A 17,750-nucleotide genomic window follows, 5' to 3' on the forward strand; every position below is an offset into this window, starting at 1 on the left:
GAACAAGAGTGTACTTGTGAGCCTGTCATGCTGATGACTTGAATAAAGGTGGACACTGGGGAGGATGGGGTGGGAAATGGGATTTATTTGCTCCTTTTAGAATTTGGGGTCATGGAGTAGATGAAACTAGTGATTGAGAGAATGTGGGGAAGAGTTAAAAAAAAAGTCTGTTTCAGGCCTGTAATTGTGCATCTTTTCTTACAGCTGTAAAGTGGGGCAGAATCACCACTGTGTCCAGAATACAAATTCTCAGACCAGGTCTGTCCCAGAAACTGCACTCGGCATGAATATCGCCTAACCTTAAGGCCTCCCCAACACAGAGCTGTCTTATTTGGGAGGCAGTGGGCCATGAAGGTGTCTTTCACATTTAACAAGTGTCCAACCTCCAGGCAAAGAACGCCAGTGAGTGTTCGCCTTGACCTCTGAAGGGGGTCAAGACATCTCCTAAGAAAGGGAGCTGGGTTTTGCATTTGGCAGGTAAGCAGTCAGGAGTCAATACTTTGATGTTTGCCTTTCCAGGAAACTCTGTGCATTTCCATTGATTCAATCACCACTTCTTTGCTCTTTGATTTTATAATTGTCACTAAAAAAGCAAATTTTAAAGAAGGCGGCTTTGTTTGTACAGGTACATTCCCCTTGTAAACCAATCAATGAAACAAATTCATCCATCAACCAAGGGCAGTGGATATTTTCACCTCATCATCAAATTTTCTACTGTGGCACAGAAATTATTTTCAAATATAGACCAATATTAACATCTAAATTAATATGTACAGTAACAAGTACTAATACATGTGTTGCTATCATTGTAAGGCAGTGAGGATACAAATCATTAATCTTCCATAAATATATGTGCTCAAGATGTATAAAGAAAACTTTGGTTTGGCTATAAAATGCTAACATTCCATCTAGTACCAAAGCTTTGTTTCTTTGTCAATAATATATTTTATATTTACTTGTTTTTTTTTTATATATCAGATTTTAAAATCACTGATCTCTTTATTGAATTTGTGCCAGGTTAAAAAAAAAGAATAGTTAATCTACACAAGCAAACTTTCTTCACTAATTTTTAATTTTTAACTCTGCTTATTAATATGTCTCATCCTCCACACAGAGTTAGATGGTTAGAGCCTTTCTCATCTGGCTTTCTTCTGAGAATGAGAATCATAGCTAAGTTTTACAAGGACCATTTGATTCTTCATTGAAAATGGCCAAGTCAAGTACACTGGTGGAAACAAAGCACACAATTCATACAAGGGCTATAATGTGCTCCATGTCCAGACAGCGACAGAAAATAACGGTCTTTGGGCCTTGCCTAGAAACTGAATGTCTCCAATGGATCCATTAATTTCTCCCAGGTTTGAAGTTGAGGTCTAAAACAATCCTGTGGATAAAGCAGGGCAAACGGGTTTGAATACACAAATATCTGAAAGAGATGCAGGAAAACAGACCTTTGAGAAGACAAAATGGTTAATGGGCTTTTGGACCCTTTGAGGAGTCTAGGAAGAGCACAAGGTGGTGGGGTGGTGGTGGCATAGTTATAGGGAATTGAGCTATCACTCAAAAAAGGTGCCTCGCTGACAGCTGAATCCACCAGTAAATCCCTGGGGAAAGGATGGTGGCCCCTTGCTGGGACGTACAACCTCCTGAATTCCTAACTGCTGGACGGTCGGCGATGAGGAGGCTCGACTTTGAACAGCCTCTGAGCTGATGATGATGAGGCCATGAGAGGCACAGACAGAGCTTGTGTGCCTCGCTCAACTCCGACATCAAGAACTCATTCCTTCATTGACTGAACTCTGATCTGAAGCTTCTGAGGCATGCCCTACCCACTGTGCAAAGCGTCTTACACCAGTAATGACAACGTCCTTACCGCTAATAATCACCACCGATGGGTGGCACTCTGCTGAGATTCTGGGTATTTGATTACCTCTTGGTTCTGTTTTCATTCTTTTTTTTTTTTTGCACTTTAGGGATAAAACAAAGCAGCAAGATATCCTACTTTGAAAAGTTGGAAAACGGTACTTCCATTTCTTAGAAAATAGAGTCACTATGAGTCGACCTCGACTTGATTGCAACCAACAGCAACAAATGAAAATGTAGATCAGATACAGAAACTAAAGAAAGAGCTATTCATATCCCCCCTACTATATGCACTTGACAGAAATACACGATGAATTTGCTAAGACAGTGACATGTTTCTTGCAACTCCACCTTCACCGGCACAAAAGACAGTGAAATAGCTCTTTCATGGACCCTGCTTACTATTTCTCCTTTGCACCAAATGAGCATGGATGAAACACAACAGGTGATTTTGTCCATGTTACATGTATAAGGGGAACCTGTGGTGAAGAGAATGAGAAGCAAAGACGAAGAGAGTTAGGGAAAGGAGTAAAGGAGCTCAGAACCCAGAGGGTTCAGAGTAAGAGGGTCGCTGGTGACAGAAGAGAGGTACAGAAACAATCATGAAAAGTAAGCCAAAAACAGCACAAGGAAACACACTTGAGAGGGAGTTCTGTTGTAACAGATGTCTTCATTGCTATTTGCTGCTCTGAGCAATGTCGGCACCTCCTTGACCTTGGCTAACAGAGGAGAAAACACGTAGGCAAGCCACCTGTTTTCATGATCTGTTCTGTGTGGTCGAGTTGCCTGTGACTCATACTGACCCTCTGTACAACAGCTCTGAAGCCTGCCCCGTTCTGAGCCAGTCTCCCTGACTCTGACACACCTACCCCCATTGCCCCAGTTACTCTATCAATCCATCTCACCCAGGGTATTCCTCTCCTGCACTGCCCCTCCACTTTTCCAAGCATGATGTCTGTCTCCCAGGATCGGTCCTTCTTGGCCACCTGCCCAAAGTATGTGAGATGGAGCTTCAAAATTCTAACCTCCAAGAAGAAAATTGGTTTCACCCTCTCCAAGACAGACCTATTTGTTTTCTTCGCAGTCCACGGTATGTTCAGGCTCTTCTCCAGCACCACAACTCAAAGGCATCAATTCTTCTGTCCTCCTAAGTCATTGTCCAGCTTTCTGATGCATAGCAAGTAAATGGGATGACCATGGCCTGCAAGTCCATGACCTAGCTTCTTTTACTTTTGGTGTGCAGTTGACTATCTTTTGATTATTAGAGCCCTCTCTTGAAAAGAGCACACCAAGGCTTTGTTCCTAAGCTTTCTAGGACAAAGAACAGTCTATTCAACCTACAGGGCTCCTGAAAGGCATAGTCTGTAGTGAGTTGCCCTGTTCACCCAAAGAGCCCCCCACAACTCCAGCAGTTCAAATCTACCAGAGGCTTCTCTGAGAATGGTGGACAATATCCTCCCATTCTGATTCACAGCCTTGAAAACTACTAGAGGGCCACTATTTGTTTGCAACCAACACACAAGCAACAAGTTATCTGTAACCAACAGACCAGCCTGACTGTTCATCATTTCCTTATGCATGGACTGCTGAATCAAGAGATGACACTGGTCCCTGTCTGGCAGGAACACTGTCTGTCAATACGATAATCTTAATTTACCAACTAATCATAAGCACTTAATGGTAGTATACTGGTACAGGGGGAATACATCTGAATTGCTCCAAGCGAACTGGTAGATTATGTGTAGTCGCTGCAGAGACTGAATTATATCTGCCAACAATATATGTCAACTTGGTTAAACCATGACTCTAAGTATTATGTAATACCTAGTGGCAACGAGCTGCAACTACAATCCCAGAGGCACACGGTTCGAATCCACCAGATACTCTGCCGGGAAAAGGAGGGACAAACTCCTACTGTACCAGTCAGATCTGATTTGACGGTATACTCTCACACACGCACACACACACACACAAAATAATAAAAGGCATGAATAGAGACAGTTACACAATGACGTGACCATATGCATGCTGTAGTGTGAGATACGATTGTTGATGCATACCAGTGCTCCAGAACTGACCCAAAGCTGACCCTCTAGCAGGTTTGCAAAGACAGTTAATCCGCTGGGAGGAAACTGCCTATCTAGCTCTCAAAGAGCAGCTGGTGGATTCAAACAGAGGACCTCTGTGTTGGCAGCGCAATGCCTTACAGCTAGGTCAACTTTAAGAGGACTAATGCCACTAATTAGGAGATAACATGGATCTGATGTACAGAGAGTTTACCTCGGGTGTCATCTGCATCACTTTTCTTTTTTCTCACAGGCTATAAAGGAGCCAAGCAGTTCAGGTGGCCAAGTCTGCATTGCTAATGTCAAAGGCCAAGTCACTCTGCCAGCCAGAATCCTCCAATGACTCCAGGGGAGAAAGACGGGCAATACCTACCCTTGTCATTCCCAGCCTGGGAAAACCTGCTGGGGGACAGGCTACGCCGTGGCTCTGACTCCAAGGGAGTGACTTTGAGTTTGACTTTTTAAAATAATCCTCTTTTCTTTTTTTTAAAAAAAATTATAAATCTTAGGGAGCTCTGGTGGCCTAGTGGCAAGCAGCTGCACTACAACCCCAGAAGTATGTGATTCGAATCCACCAGACACTCTGCTGGAGAAGGAGGGACAATCTCCTCCTGTACCAGTCAGATCTGATTTCACAGTACACACACACAAGAAATAACAAAATTTAAAAAAATTTAAAAAATACAAATCTTGATTTTAACAAAAGTTTACTTAAAAGCTGGATTTTCATTTGCTTGTTGTTGCATATTTTCCTGCCTTCCCCAATTAACTTTTTTTTTTTTTTTAATATGGAAGGTGGTCTGGAACTTTCTCAAAAAGTTAGAAATTTAAATACTGTTTGATCCAGTAATTCCACTCCTGAAATTATACCCTAAAGAAAGCAGAGGTGACACTCAAACAGATGTACGCACATTCATGTTTATGGCTGTGTTATTCATGATTTTTATTTTACTTTTTTTTTTCTCTGTCACACTTTATTTGGAAGATAACATATATGTACAAGAGATGGAAGTGTCAGGTGAGGGGCTCGTGGGGTATCTTACAAGGAGGGCCACAGCCTGCCGAAGTCTCTCCTGGTTCCCAGAGAGAGGTGTCCAGCAGAGGGGAGGAGCTTGGTTCCTTCCAGTCCTCTACTCGATTCCTTCTTGTTTGTCTTTGATGGTCACCCGGAAGCGCTCCTCCAGCAGGGACAGCTCGCTGATGAGGTCTGTGATGGCATTGGTGAAGGCCTCCTGGGGGCTATAGTCAGGTGTGGTCTGCACTCGGATGATAATCTTGTGTTCCAAGGGGTGGGGCACTTTGTAGCCAGCAAACAGCACCTGTGGGTCCTTCAGCAGCTGTGATTTAATGATGTTTCCCAGTGTGTGGTCTTCTTTGTTGATGGTGAACAAACAGGCATCAGGTACCTTGGTGTCCTTGTTAATGGTGATCTTCTCGCCTTCGAAGAGCAGGAAGGACTGGAAGGTGGGAGGAGCATTCATCCTAACAGCTCCTATTTTACTTTTAAAAGATGGCAGAGGCAAGCAGAGTGGCAGGGGACCTCAGAACCACCATAAGAGAGACAGAAGGGGAGCACATCTTTTGGACCCAGATCTTGTGTCATGAACCCCTCAGATGCAGAAAAGACTGAGCCTGACCCACTGGGAATTCTCTGAGGAACACAAGCTTACAGATGATAGTGGGAAAAGATAAGGACCTTCTTCCGAAAATGGCAGCTGAAAAGCCTTACCATGGAGCTGGCACCTTGAACTCTAGCCTCTTAGACTGAGAGAACATGTTTGTGCTTCTTAAACATCTGCTTATGGTACTTCTGTTGTTACAGCGGCAAAACAGAACACAAATAGCTTAAGTAGTACTTTTTTAAACAATTACTGTTTATTTAGTATTGTGATGCCGCTGGTTTAATGCATTTACATTTGGATATTTATAACTGATGTCTTGGCGCTAATTGGGAAAAGGGACATTAATCTGAATTCTGATAAATTCAAGAGAGTTGTCCCCCCCTGCTCCCTGCTCCTGGGTGTTGATAATGTCAATGGGCTAGTACATTAAGGCCCCAAAGCACTACATTTCTATTCACTTCACCACTGTGTCTGTTGTAAGGAAGTTGATTAATTGTGGTTTTCTACTTTGCATATGAAAATAGCAATTTTCAATTTTAAACCCGTTACACATTTTGGTAAGGATATAATTTATATCCACCCGCCCCTCCCATTTCACTTTCCAAATGGAGCTACATTGTAATAGAAATTTGTGCAATATTAGATCACTGAGAAAGCAAAGCCTTTCTTTTGACTATTAAACAAAGAATACATCTCAGGAACACCATAAATCATGCTTGTCAGAAGATTCAAAAGAATCATTCTGTAGTTACCATGTCTATTATTTAGAAAGAACAGACATGAAACAATGTAATTCCGTTTTAGCTACATGTACCTGCTTTTCATATGGCCAACTTTTCCTGATCCCACATTTCACCAGATGAATAGAATTAGCAAATTTCAATTTATCTTCAAAACCACTGACCTATGTTGATTACCTCCAGAATGACATCACCCACATACATTAATTAGCACACTCTGACTCTTAAAGAGAGTAATTCGGTTGCCTTTTTTATGGCTAAGCAAGTGAATACTGCAAGCTAAAAACATCACAAGCCAGTCAGGTGTGCAAGATGCATTCTTTTTCATGAGGAGACCAATACTGTCACTTTACCCTATTTTCCTATTTTATCCTCCCCCCACCCCCGCCCCTCCAGTGTAAAGTAACAGGCTATTCAAGCAAAGCTCCAATGAGTTGATGTGGTCAGTTAAGTAGTCCATGGCCATTATTACCAGAGAAAACTTTGCGTTATAAAAACTCTTTCAAAGAGCTTTACAGATAAAATGTCCATTTCTCCAGTTTGAGTACCTTATCCGGATTTCCCTCATATTTGCTCTCAGGTCAAACATCTTTTACATAATGAATTATCCCAAACCACATTCTCCGAGGAGCTTATTTGGGCTAGGGTGTTTGACTTCAAATGAATGATAATGAGAAACATCACATTTCACTTGTCAGCTATACAATCGAATGCATAATTTAGAGGACAAAACATTATTTAGCAACAATGAACTTTTAGATAAATTCTACAAATTCACATGTAAGGTTCCAGAGTCTTGAAGGCTCTAATTGCATGAGGCGTAATATCAAAATCCACATAATTTCCTCCAAAGTGTCCATTTGTGTCCCTCTTACTCCATACTACTACAATTCATAATGAAAATAAAGAGAAAATCTGTTAACAAGGAGAATGTATTATTACTGGGCTGATTAAGTTCTCAGAGAAAGACAAACAATGAAAATACATAAGTAGTAACAAAAACCTAGTTCCATTCAAACTGATGGTACTTAAAATATCCCCATAATTCTGGAAAAATGTGTCTGGGCTTTGAAGCTATATGTTCATAAACAGAAATTTCTGATGACCTGTCTCTCAGTTTCTAAAAGAAACCAGTTGATACAAGGTTATATATCGTTTCTAATATCCTCTTTACAGCCAGGTAGCTTAGATGTAAGAAACCCTGATGTTACAATGGAGTTCTTGGTGGCCTAGTGGTAAGAAGCCGCCCTGTCAACCCAAAGGCATGCAGTTTGAATCTACACGCTGCTTCCTGGGAAAAAGAAGGGCTCTCCTCCTGTGGGATTTACTGTCACTGAAAACCCACTGGAGAGTCAGCTATGAGTCGGTTCTAACTTGACAGCATACAGCAACAATGGCAAGACAGGGTAGTCTGGTAGCCCGAGGCTAAGAATTTGTGCAGCCAATCCAAAAACACATGGTTCAAATCCACCAGCTGCTCCATGGGAGAAGGATGGGCAATCTCCTCCAGTGTTAATTTACTACCTCTGAAAGCCTGCTGGAGGGTCAGCTGTGGGTCGGATCTGACTCGATGACACAGAATAGCAATAATGGCAAAATGGTTAAGCCAGAACTGTGAATTGAAAAGCTGATGGTTTGAAACCACTCAGAGACTCTACAGGAAGAAGATCTGGCGACCTGTTTTCTAAACGGTTTAAAAAAAAAAACAACCAACAAAATCAACCCTCATTATAATCAAGTCAGAATTAGCTTCCAGGAGGTTTTCAGAGGCAGTAAATAACACAAAAGGAGGCTGCCCTTCTCTCTCCCACGGAGCAGCTGATGGATTCAAACCACATTCCTTAGCATGGACAGTGCAACTCCTTACTGTTAAGCTACCAGAAAGATTACAACCTAACAAATAAAATGGAGTTGTTCTATTCACTCATCTGAGGTCAGTGAATGGAGGAAACTGAAAAACAACACAAAAACAAACTACAGAAACCAACACACACACACACACACACAGAAACACAAACCACAAAAAAGACACACTCAAACACACACACACACACACACACACACACACAAACCACCCCAAAAAACACACACCCATCAAACAAAACACCTCAATGACATGTAAGGACATAAGTCGAGATTTTCGTACTGAAAACATACCAGCTCAGCTGCTGTGTTAATTATTTAAAACCTGCTCATCAATCTAACACACAATTACTCATCGAAGCGCAGATGAGGGTTTGATTTGTGGCATGCTGTTTGTCAGAAGAGTGTTGGGTCACCACAGCAAACCCAGGACCATGTGTGGATCAGGAGGGTCACAGCAGCAGAGGGAGATGCCAGCTCAGAGGGGAAACACTCAAAGCAGTTCTTGAAAGGACGAAGCATCTGCAATGTGTCCCCAGACCTTCCTGCTCCCCTGTCTGTGTGGAAGCGGCCTGCAGTCCTCACCCTGCTGCCATCCATGCTCTGGTCACTTGAAACCTACCACACTCCAACTGAAAACGAGCCAAACAATGCAACTCAAAGCTTCAAAATCAAACCTCATCACAATCAGGCAGAATTTCACATCCCTGGCCTGTAACTCCTGGATTTTCACCTTTGAATTCGTGACAGGCTGGAATGATTTATTTACTCTTTCCCTGGTAGAACATTTCTTCCCCTTCTGCCCCTGTCTTTGCTGAAGGCCCCTCTCTGACTTAAAATTCTGTGTTTCCCTCTATCCCAGATCAGTGACGCTTTGCTTGGGAATACATCTTATTCTCTTTAACGAGAAGTCCTTTTTAAGAAAGCAGAACTGTATCTGTATTCCCCAGCAGGCAGACTGGAAATCTGAATGGAGACTTCTCAAATACATGGAATTAATCAGATCTCCCTCTGACCAAATCTCATTTCTTGTTTGCTACACGTGGCTGCTGGCTGTGCTGAAGCAGTCGAGTGCTGGACTTACTCTGCAGGGTGACCCTCCGACACTACCTGGCTCTGTACTCACAACGCCAATCTTCCTCCTCCTTTAATCCTACTAGTACGAGAAGTATCTATGGGGGAAAAAGCGAGCATTGGGCCAGCTCCACTTCTCTAGAAGAGAAAAAAAAATAAATAGAAATAGGCTAAGGGACAATGAATGATCACCTTTTAAAAATCTTTATTTGACATTCACCGTGCTTGAGAAGAACCAAGTTCATGGCAAAGAGTCACGGGATGCCAAGAGAATGAACAAGTCTGTCTGGGAGAAAGTGAAACTAGGATGCACCTTGTAGACAAGGATAGAGAAACTTGGTCTGACACACCCTGGGCCAGTTCATGGAGAAGGACATCATGCTAGGAGAGGTGAAGGGTCAGCAGAAGAGAGGACAATCCTCGCCGAGACGGATTGACATAGTGACAGGAGCCATGGGCTCAAGTGTGCCGGAGATGATGAGGAAGGCACAGGCCGGGGCAACTCACAGGGTCGCTACGGGTCACCGTGGACCCAACGGCACACAACAACAACTACAAGTGGGCAAGGAGTTGCACTACCAATCTAAAGGCAGGAGGTTCGAATTCACCAGCCCCTTCAAGGGAGAAAGGTGGGAAATTTCCTCCCATGCAATTTACAGCCTCGGAAAAGTGACTGGAGGGTCAACTCTGGGTCACCCTCCACTTGACAGCAATGAAAGAGAGAGTTATTCCTAGTCTGCAGGAGGTGGTGGTCAAAGGAGATATATAAAGCTATATCCATTCATCCATCATCCATCCATCCATTTATCCATCCATCCATCCATCCATCCATCCATCATCCATCCATCCATCCATCCATCCATCCATCCATCCATCCTTCCATCCATCTATCCATCCATCCTCTATCATCTATCTATCTATCTATCTATCTATCTATCTATCTATCAAGATATCTATCGAGATATTGATCGATTTATCTTATCTGTCTGTTTGTCCTTCAATAGGATATTATTCTGGGCTTTGGACAAAAACCACATTTGTTGAGTGATTATGACTTATCATCATCATCATAACCTTCATCAGTTTTTCGAAGCTCCAAATATTCATGGAAGCAGATGGCTTCATTTTTCTCTCAAAGAGTGTCTGGGGGGTTCGCACTGCCGACCGATGGGTTAGTAGCCCTATACGTAACTTATTTTGTCACTAGGGCACCTTTATGAAGGAAAGGACAGAGGCTAACTGCTGATATGTACTCATAGCTGACCCTTGAAGGGTTTTCAGAGGCACTCATTCTCACAGGAGAAGACTGCCCATCTTTCTCTCAGGGAGCAGCTGGTGGATTTGAACTGAGCACCTTTGGGATGGCTGCACAGCTCCTCACCACTTGGCCACCAGGAAAGAACACGCGGAGGAAGATATAGCTGAGAGTAGAGGCGGCGAGGAAGCCAGCAATGAGAGTACTGTGTAACGACTCCGGCACCTTCAGATCCAGTTTTTCCCACTCCAGAAAGTTCTACAGGGGTCAGATGGAGCGAGATCCTGTGAGGTCTTGCAGATCATGATGAAAGGTCCAACTTTTATTTTTTAACACAATGGACCACCGGTGGAAGGTTCTAAGTGAGAGAAGAGCTGGATTCTTTATCTTCCACCAAAAAGAACAAGTAGTTTAGTAGGTGGAACGAGGCAGAGATGTAAGACACAAAGTGCACGCAAGTCAGCGAGAAGCCGCATTTGCCCTGGACCCCAGTTGCTGGAAGTCCTTTGGCTTCTCTGGACTTTGACTGTCCAAGGAGAAGGGCTAGAAGGACGGTGACTGACAAGGAAGGGAAAAGGTTAACCCAAATGATGGCTCCCCCAAAATCAGTTACATGGCATTGACAAGGCAACTCTCATCATCTGTGATGGCTACAACGTGTTTCTCTATAAACAACGACATCCCACACTACTTGACTCAGTCATGAGAAGTATCTCTTGGTATTGTATAAATGCCAAGTTCTAGGCCACGCTTTGAGGTGAAATTAAGAATGCTTCACCTACTCTCATGCATTTTAAGGTTTCGACTTGTGTTTGCAGCACAATCACGGTCCACTGACCTGCTTAGGTACTTTCTCTTTATTCTGATTCCAGTTCTTTGCCTTGTTACTTATAAATCAGTAACAAGAAAGACTGGTAACATTCCTATAACACAGATACCACAAGGGTGGCACTGATGAACAGAAACATATTTTCTTACATTTCAGCTTACACTTTCTTTTCTTTTTTTAAATTTTTTTTTTCTTTTTCAGCTCACACTTTCTAACAGAGAGGAGGCCAGAAGTCTGAAGTGAGGACAGCAGTTTCAGGGAAAGGTTTTCTTTGCTGCAGGAAAGGGTTCCTGTCTCTTATTAGGCCCTGTTCCTCAATTCCAGTTAACATTCATCTTTCCATGTTCGTCCTTGCTTGCCTCTTAGCTGAGTTTGTCCTGCTGTAGTTCAAAACCCTGAACTGATGCTGACTCATTAACATAGCAAAGTAGTCCCTATTCTCAGGTGGGATTCTAGCCATAGGTTCGGAGCTTAGGATTTCTAAAACATATTGGTGGGGACACAACACAGTCCATGATAGGATGGATGTATGTTTTGAATGAAATAGTTGGTGTATTCATTCATGTTCTTCACTTTCCTTTGTAGTGATAAGTGGGAAATCCACTCACTGCTTTAAAAAGGTCTTAACTTGTGCAATAAGAGGTGAGGTAGCTCTCACTCTGGCCTTTAAGTAGGAACCTACTCATAGGTGAACCTTCCAGTGGATTTTCCAAACTGTAAATGACATGAGAGACAGCTCAGCTCTCTCTGGCCGTGCAGCTGATGGATTCGAATGGCCAGAATCACAATTCCTGTGTCCCAGCTTAACTTCCTACAGGCCACGCCTCCAGAGCTTCTAGACTAGAAAAGGCTGGTCAACAAACAAAGGCTGATTGGTTGTGCAGACCAAAGCTTCTGGCTGTCCTTCTGTGACTGAGATACTTCACTCAGCATAATGTTCTCCAGGGTCACCCATTTTTAATAATATTGTATGAATTCCTTGTTTTTCAATGCAGCGTAGTATTCCATTGAGTGAATATACCACAGCTTCTCTATTCATCTGTTTGTTGAAGGCGCTTAGGTTGTTTCCAACTCTTTGCTGTTGTGAACAAAGCCGCAATAAACAGGGATGTGCATATATCTGCTTGGGTGTCAGTTATGGTCTCTTTGGGGTATATTCTCAGTAGTGGAATTGCTGGGTCAAATGGTATTTCTATCTGTAACTTTTTGAGAAAGCACCACACCACCTTCCATAGTGGCTGCACCATTTTACACTCCCACCAACAGTGAATAAGAGTTCCAGTTCTTCCACAACCTCGTCAGCATTTGTTGTTTGCTGCTTTTGGGACTGTATACCAATGAAAGACTTTTTCTTTCACTTTTCATAGAGAAGAGCAAACTGGGTGGGGAGGGGAGGGGTGGGCAGGGAGAAAACTGCAACAATGAATGAATGGAAATAACCAAAGTCTCTGTAAATGTTCATTAAAATGAATAATAATAATAAAAAAAAAACCAACACAAAACCAAAACCAAAGCTTCTGGCTGAGTCACACATTTTACTAGACTGATAAAAATCTCTGGTCTTCCATGATGAGCACACTGATGGCTCCAGAGTGCTTCTGCAATTACACTGACTGTATTTAAAACATTCGTGCAGGCACTTAACACACAGCACTAAGACATGGTTGTCTCATTATTATCCTGAAGCTCCTCCTAACAACTGAGAAACTGAGGCTTTCTACTGGAAGGAACCTCATCTGTTACTGCTGTTCACTGTCCTGCCTGGAAGAAGAAGTCTTCATTTAATCTCCAAGCCCAGGGACCTGAGACACTGCATCTTATGGCCTCATTAAATTATTAACACCCGTTCTATCTGGCCAACCTCCTGCTTTGCAGCTCTGTTCCCTGACTGCCAGCTATCAAAGTTACAAGCTATTATTAGTGCTAAGGGCCACTCTAGGTTGTTGTTTCTTTTTTGGGGGGCTAGATTTTGCAATGAGGTAGAGGCAAAGACGGGCAAGTTAAGAGAAATAATATAGCAGTGAGAACTAGAATAAAAATAAGAAATGGAATAAAAGAAAGGAGAAAATTTTGAACAGCTTTGATCTTTGCAAATTAAGCTGTCTTATAGGATGCGAAGCCCTAAATGATTTCGATTCTAAGCTTCACTGAGACTTGTCTGCCTTTGCGAACAGACCCTGGCTGGGTCTCTGGGATGTGTCTGAGATCTCTTTCTTCGAGTGAGTTTGATCGAAAGGCTTTTCAAAACAGCGTGAGGAACAGGCCTCTGATGGAAAGCTGCACTGTCACAGAGCGCTCTGAGAGGGCACAGCTGCCACCTGGGAAAGTGGCTCACGTTTCCAGAAAGTTCCATGCTTTCCTAAAGTCCCTAGAACATAGTTTTCTCATATTCTTCAAAAGAAGAAAAAAAAATAGAGGCACAATGAAGCCCACAGGGATATGGGGACATCCTTATCTCAACCACTGCCCACATCTCTCATGGCACTTGCTACACTGACACTGCAAATAATCTCAATGGGTAATTGTACCTGCGGATTTCATGGAGCCTGAAAAGAAACCGTATTACTGGAAGGATAAGAGTCACATACTTCCCAGTAAACTGATCCTGCCTGCTTCAATTTATAGAGTATTTGTTTTCAAAGGAAAAATTTCATTTTTCTTAGTAAGAAGAGGTTAAAACGGGAGGCTCTGAATCTCAGAGAGCTGTGAATGGCACCAATTGTGGTGTTTAGTTACTGCAGAAGAAAATGACCTACATTTTTCTAATAAGGCCAAAGAGTCTAGATGACTTTTATGAATTGGAAAAAAAAATTAATCTGCTACTCATATTTCAGAGGAGAACAAAATGCTTTTTTGGGAAAACTTCATTTAATAATACCGTAGCAGTCCTCCTCAGAGTGGGTCTAACTTTTGATGTCTTTCATAAAAGGCTATTATTAAAGAGCACATGGACTTAGCGTGTCTGGACTACTACATGGCGTGTTGTGTCTTAATTTCCATGTTCACATTCTCTGTACACAACGATGCCTGTTTGAGAATGGAGAGGTTATGTTTTGAAATATACTGTCTGAGTTCTCCCTGGAACATTTCTACACCCAATGTACCAATTCTTTAGAGGTCACTTTTGTAAAATCATCTCTCCTTTTCCCCGAGGGAAGCAGTTGTTTTTGTTGCATTCTGCCCAAAAAAATTCCACTGCAAATTCAGACCCTGATCCCAGCCGAAGGGACAGAATCTCTGCGCCGAGACCCTGAGCTGTTTCCTTTTGGTGTGATACCATACAGGTGGAGTCCACGAGAAAGTAAATCTCTTCCTGGTCCACAGTGTCTTGTCAAATGCACAGCCCTTCTAAGACTGTATTGAGCACTTTAAAAATGCAAACTCTACAGAGAGGGAGTTCACGAGAAAACGGCATCAGGACTGGCGTCAGTCTTGTGAATAACCTGTATTATGAAGATGACGCAATCTCAATTACTGACGGGAGGAATTGAAGGATTCACTGGTGTAGACAAAAGGCTACAATCTTCAGTTGGAGATTATACTCCCACTTCAAGAAAACAAAAATCCACACTCTAGACCAAGGAATGAACTGCTAAGAAAGCAAACAGGTTCATCAGGCGGCTCCTTGGAGGCAAGGATTCTGAGGTTCCATCTGACATACTTTGGACATGTTATGAGGAGAGACTGGTCCTTGGAGAGGGATGACATGTTTGGGAGGGTGGAGGGGCAGCACAGGAGGGGAAGACCCTCTATGAGGTGGATTGATTCAGTGACTGGGGTAATGGGGGTAGGTGTGTTGGAGACAGTGAAATTGGCACAGGATAGAGCAGAGAGAGTTTAGGGCTCTTTTACATAAGGTCGCTATGAGTCGCAGGTGACACGATGGTGCATAACAACAACAACAACATAATCAACAACCATGGGAGAAGCAGACAAGATATCAAATGACAATATTTTACTGCTCAAAATATGCTACAAAAGAGCTCTGTAAAGAGACAATGCCCAGTATCTCATACGTGAAAGCTGGGATGTGAATAGGGAAGGTCAGCGATAGATGGATGCATGCATTTGAATTGTGGTGCTGAGGGGGAGTACTGAATCCACCAGGAATACCAGGAGAAGGAACTCATCTGTCTTGGAGGAAGAAGAGCCAGAAAGGTCCACAGAGGCTGGGATGCTGAGGCCTGTCTCGTACACTTTGGACATGTTAGCAGGAGGGCCTAGTCACTGGAGAAGGACATTATGATTGGTGAAATAAAAGGGTATAAAAAAAAAAGAGAAAGAGAGAGAGACTTCAAATTTTTAAAATCTACAGAAAGAGAATGCACGAGAAAATGGCATCAAGACTGGCGGAAGGCTTGTTAATAACCTATACTATGTAGATGACACAATCTCACTTACTGACAGTCAGTAATTGTCAACAAAACAGAGACACACGGTGCCTTGCAATAGTGAGTCTTCAAACAAGACAGTCACTGTGAGAGGGCATTACAGGATTGGACAAGGTTTCATTGTCTACACAACTCTGTATGATGTACATTGTTTCATTCAGTTGAGCACGACTCTTGCTGTTAGATACCCTCTGTAGAGAGGTGGCCTGGTGGTAAGAAGATGCACTCCAATCCTGAAGGCACTCGGTTCAAATCTACCAGCTGCTCTGTGGGGGAAATGGCAGGCAATCTCCTCTTGTGTCATTAACTGCCTCTGATAACCTGCTGGAGGGTCAGCTACAGGTTGGTTCTGATGGGGCCATACACAAACTATAGCTGGATTTTTGTTTTTAAGCTAAATGTTTTGACCTTCAAATGGAAAAGTATATTTCTATTGCTAAATTTGCTCCTTCCTGCTTCATTCACCCATCATCACAAAAGGAATACAAACTGGAGTGTGAGATCTCACCAACTAAGCATGGATTCCAAATAATGATCTGCTTCGCTTAGTACAGTGAGTCGCTAACATCATCCAATAATTTTATAATCGCAACAAGGCTAAACCAATAACAATCTAGTCATCTGAGACCATGTCCTAAAAACAAAAACATGAATTTGGGTATGTGCATATGTGTGGAGTCAAATAATCCCTTTAGCACAAATCATTAAAATGTATTCAAGAAAGACATGCAATAGATATTCTGGGCAAAGACAAACGTCCACGACATTTTGACAATGAGTCAATACCTCTTCTTTTCCTGTTTATTTGGGAACAGCAGAGGTAGCCTGAGTTTCGATCGTGATCATGTACCTAGAGACAGTGACCGGTGAGTGTGGGAGCTGGTTTCCACACGTGCTGTTGCTCCTGCTGTGTGCTGTGGAGTTAGAAAAGACCCAGAGCTGACCCTTCAGAGGCAGAAAGTCACACAGGAGGAGACTGCCCATCCTTCTCCTGTGGACTCGACCTGCGTGCCTCTGGGCTTGATTCTCACTCTGCCTCCTGCCTCCTCAGCACATTGCCTTGATGTAGCAAAAGCCAATCAGAAGGTCACACCATGCTTCAGCAAATCCACACTGCTGCAAATATGTAACCCCCACCATCCTGGCAAAAGGCAGGCAGGTACCTGCCTCTGCTCTACTTACTAACTCTTCCTGGCTTCAGTTCTGCTGACGCAACGCTAAGGAGTGAAGAGGAGGCAGTTGAGACATATGGAAAATTTCACATCCAAGAGGCAGATCTTCAATGAGAGCGACGGACACAGAGGACAGCACATGGGCCTGAGGATGCAGAGATCCGACGCAGGACAGCGCAAGACGGGCCCGGCTCAGGCCTGTCTTCCAGGGGCTGCTGGACTCATGGCCAGTTTGATGGCAAATAACAACAGGCTCTTCTCACAGGCTTGGGTTATGTTGTCTGAAGGGACCAATACTTGGTAAAATGTATTGTGAGGGGGAAGGTGGAGAGTCAGAGAAAGAGAGGAAGAGACCGACACAGTGAGAGTAATGAGCTCAAGTGTGTGAGAGATGGTGGAGATGTGGGTACAGGAACACGGCGGGGCTCAGAAATGTTGTTCACAGAGTCACTACGGGCTGGACTGGACTTGGCACCTGAGCACAACCAAAGCCACTTCTCCACTTTATTTATGTCCTTTCTTCTGTCACACCTTAAAAAAGAACCCTAACCCTGTATTTAGAGACTGGCCTTACGTTTAGACTAGGACATTTAGAATAGCCAGCTTGAAGAATTATTATGAGACCTGAAATCTTTGCAGAAGGATGGAAAAAAAAAAAATCCAAAACAGGGGCTTGAAGATTTCGAATTTTTCCCGATTCCTCTTTTTTTTTTTAAACAGGCAAACTTCCGGTGACCTTTTCTGTGAAGAACTCACCACTCTGTTCATGAGACTTTCTAGCAAGATGAAAAACTGAGGCAAACTGAAACTTAGAACCTCAATAAGGGAGATACTGTTCATTGAGAGGAGTTGATATATTTTTTAATGTTTTTTTT

At 42.9% G+C, this 17,750-nt stretch overlaps 2 protein-coding genes across 4 annotated transcripts in view; both read right to left on the reverse strand.

Annotated features, from left to right (window-relative positions):
- Nucleotides 1–17,750, reverse strand: part of NRXN1 (neurexin 1) — a 1,383,864-nt gene that overhangs the window by 605,231 nt on the left and 760,883 nt on the right. The gene's annotated exons all lie outside the window — the stretch shown is intronic.
- Nucleotides 5,060–5,410, reverse strand: LOC102864922 (DNA-directed RNA polymerase II subunit RPB11-like). The gene has a single exon (XM_006880910.1). It carries the CDS (start codon nt 5,408–5,410, stop codon nt 5,060–5,062), a length of 351 nt encoding a protein of 116 aa, XP_006880972.1.

This window comes from Elephantulus edwardii, unplaced genomic scaffold (assembly GCF_000299155.1).
Source record: "Elephantulus edwardii isolate Elephantulus edwardi_28Jun2011 unplaced genomic scaffold, EleEdw1.0 scaffold00011, whole genome shotgun sequence".
Taxonomy (NCBI): domain Eukaryota; kingdom Metazoa; phylum Chordata; class Mammalia; order Macroscelidea; family Macroscelididae; genus Elephantulus; species Elephantulus edwardii.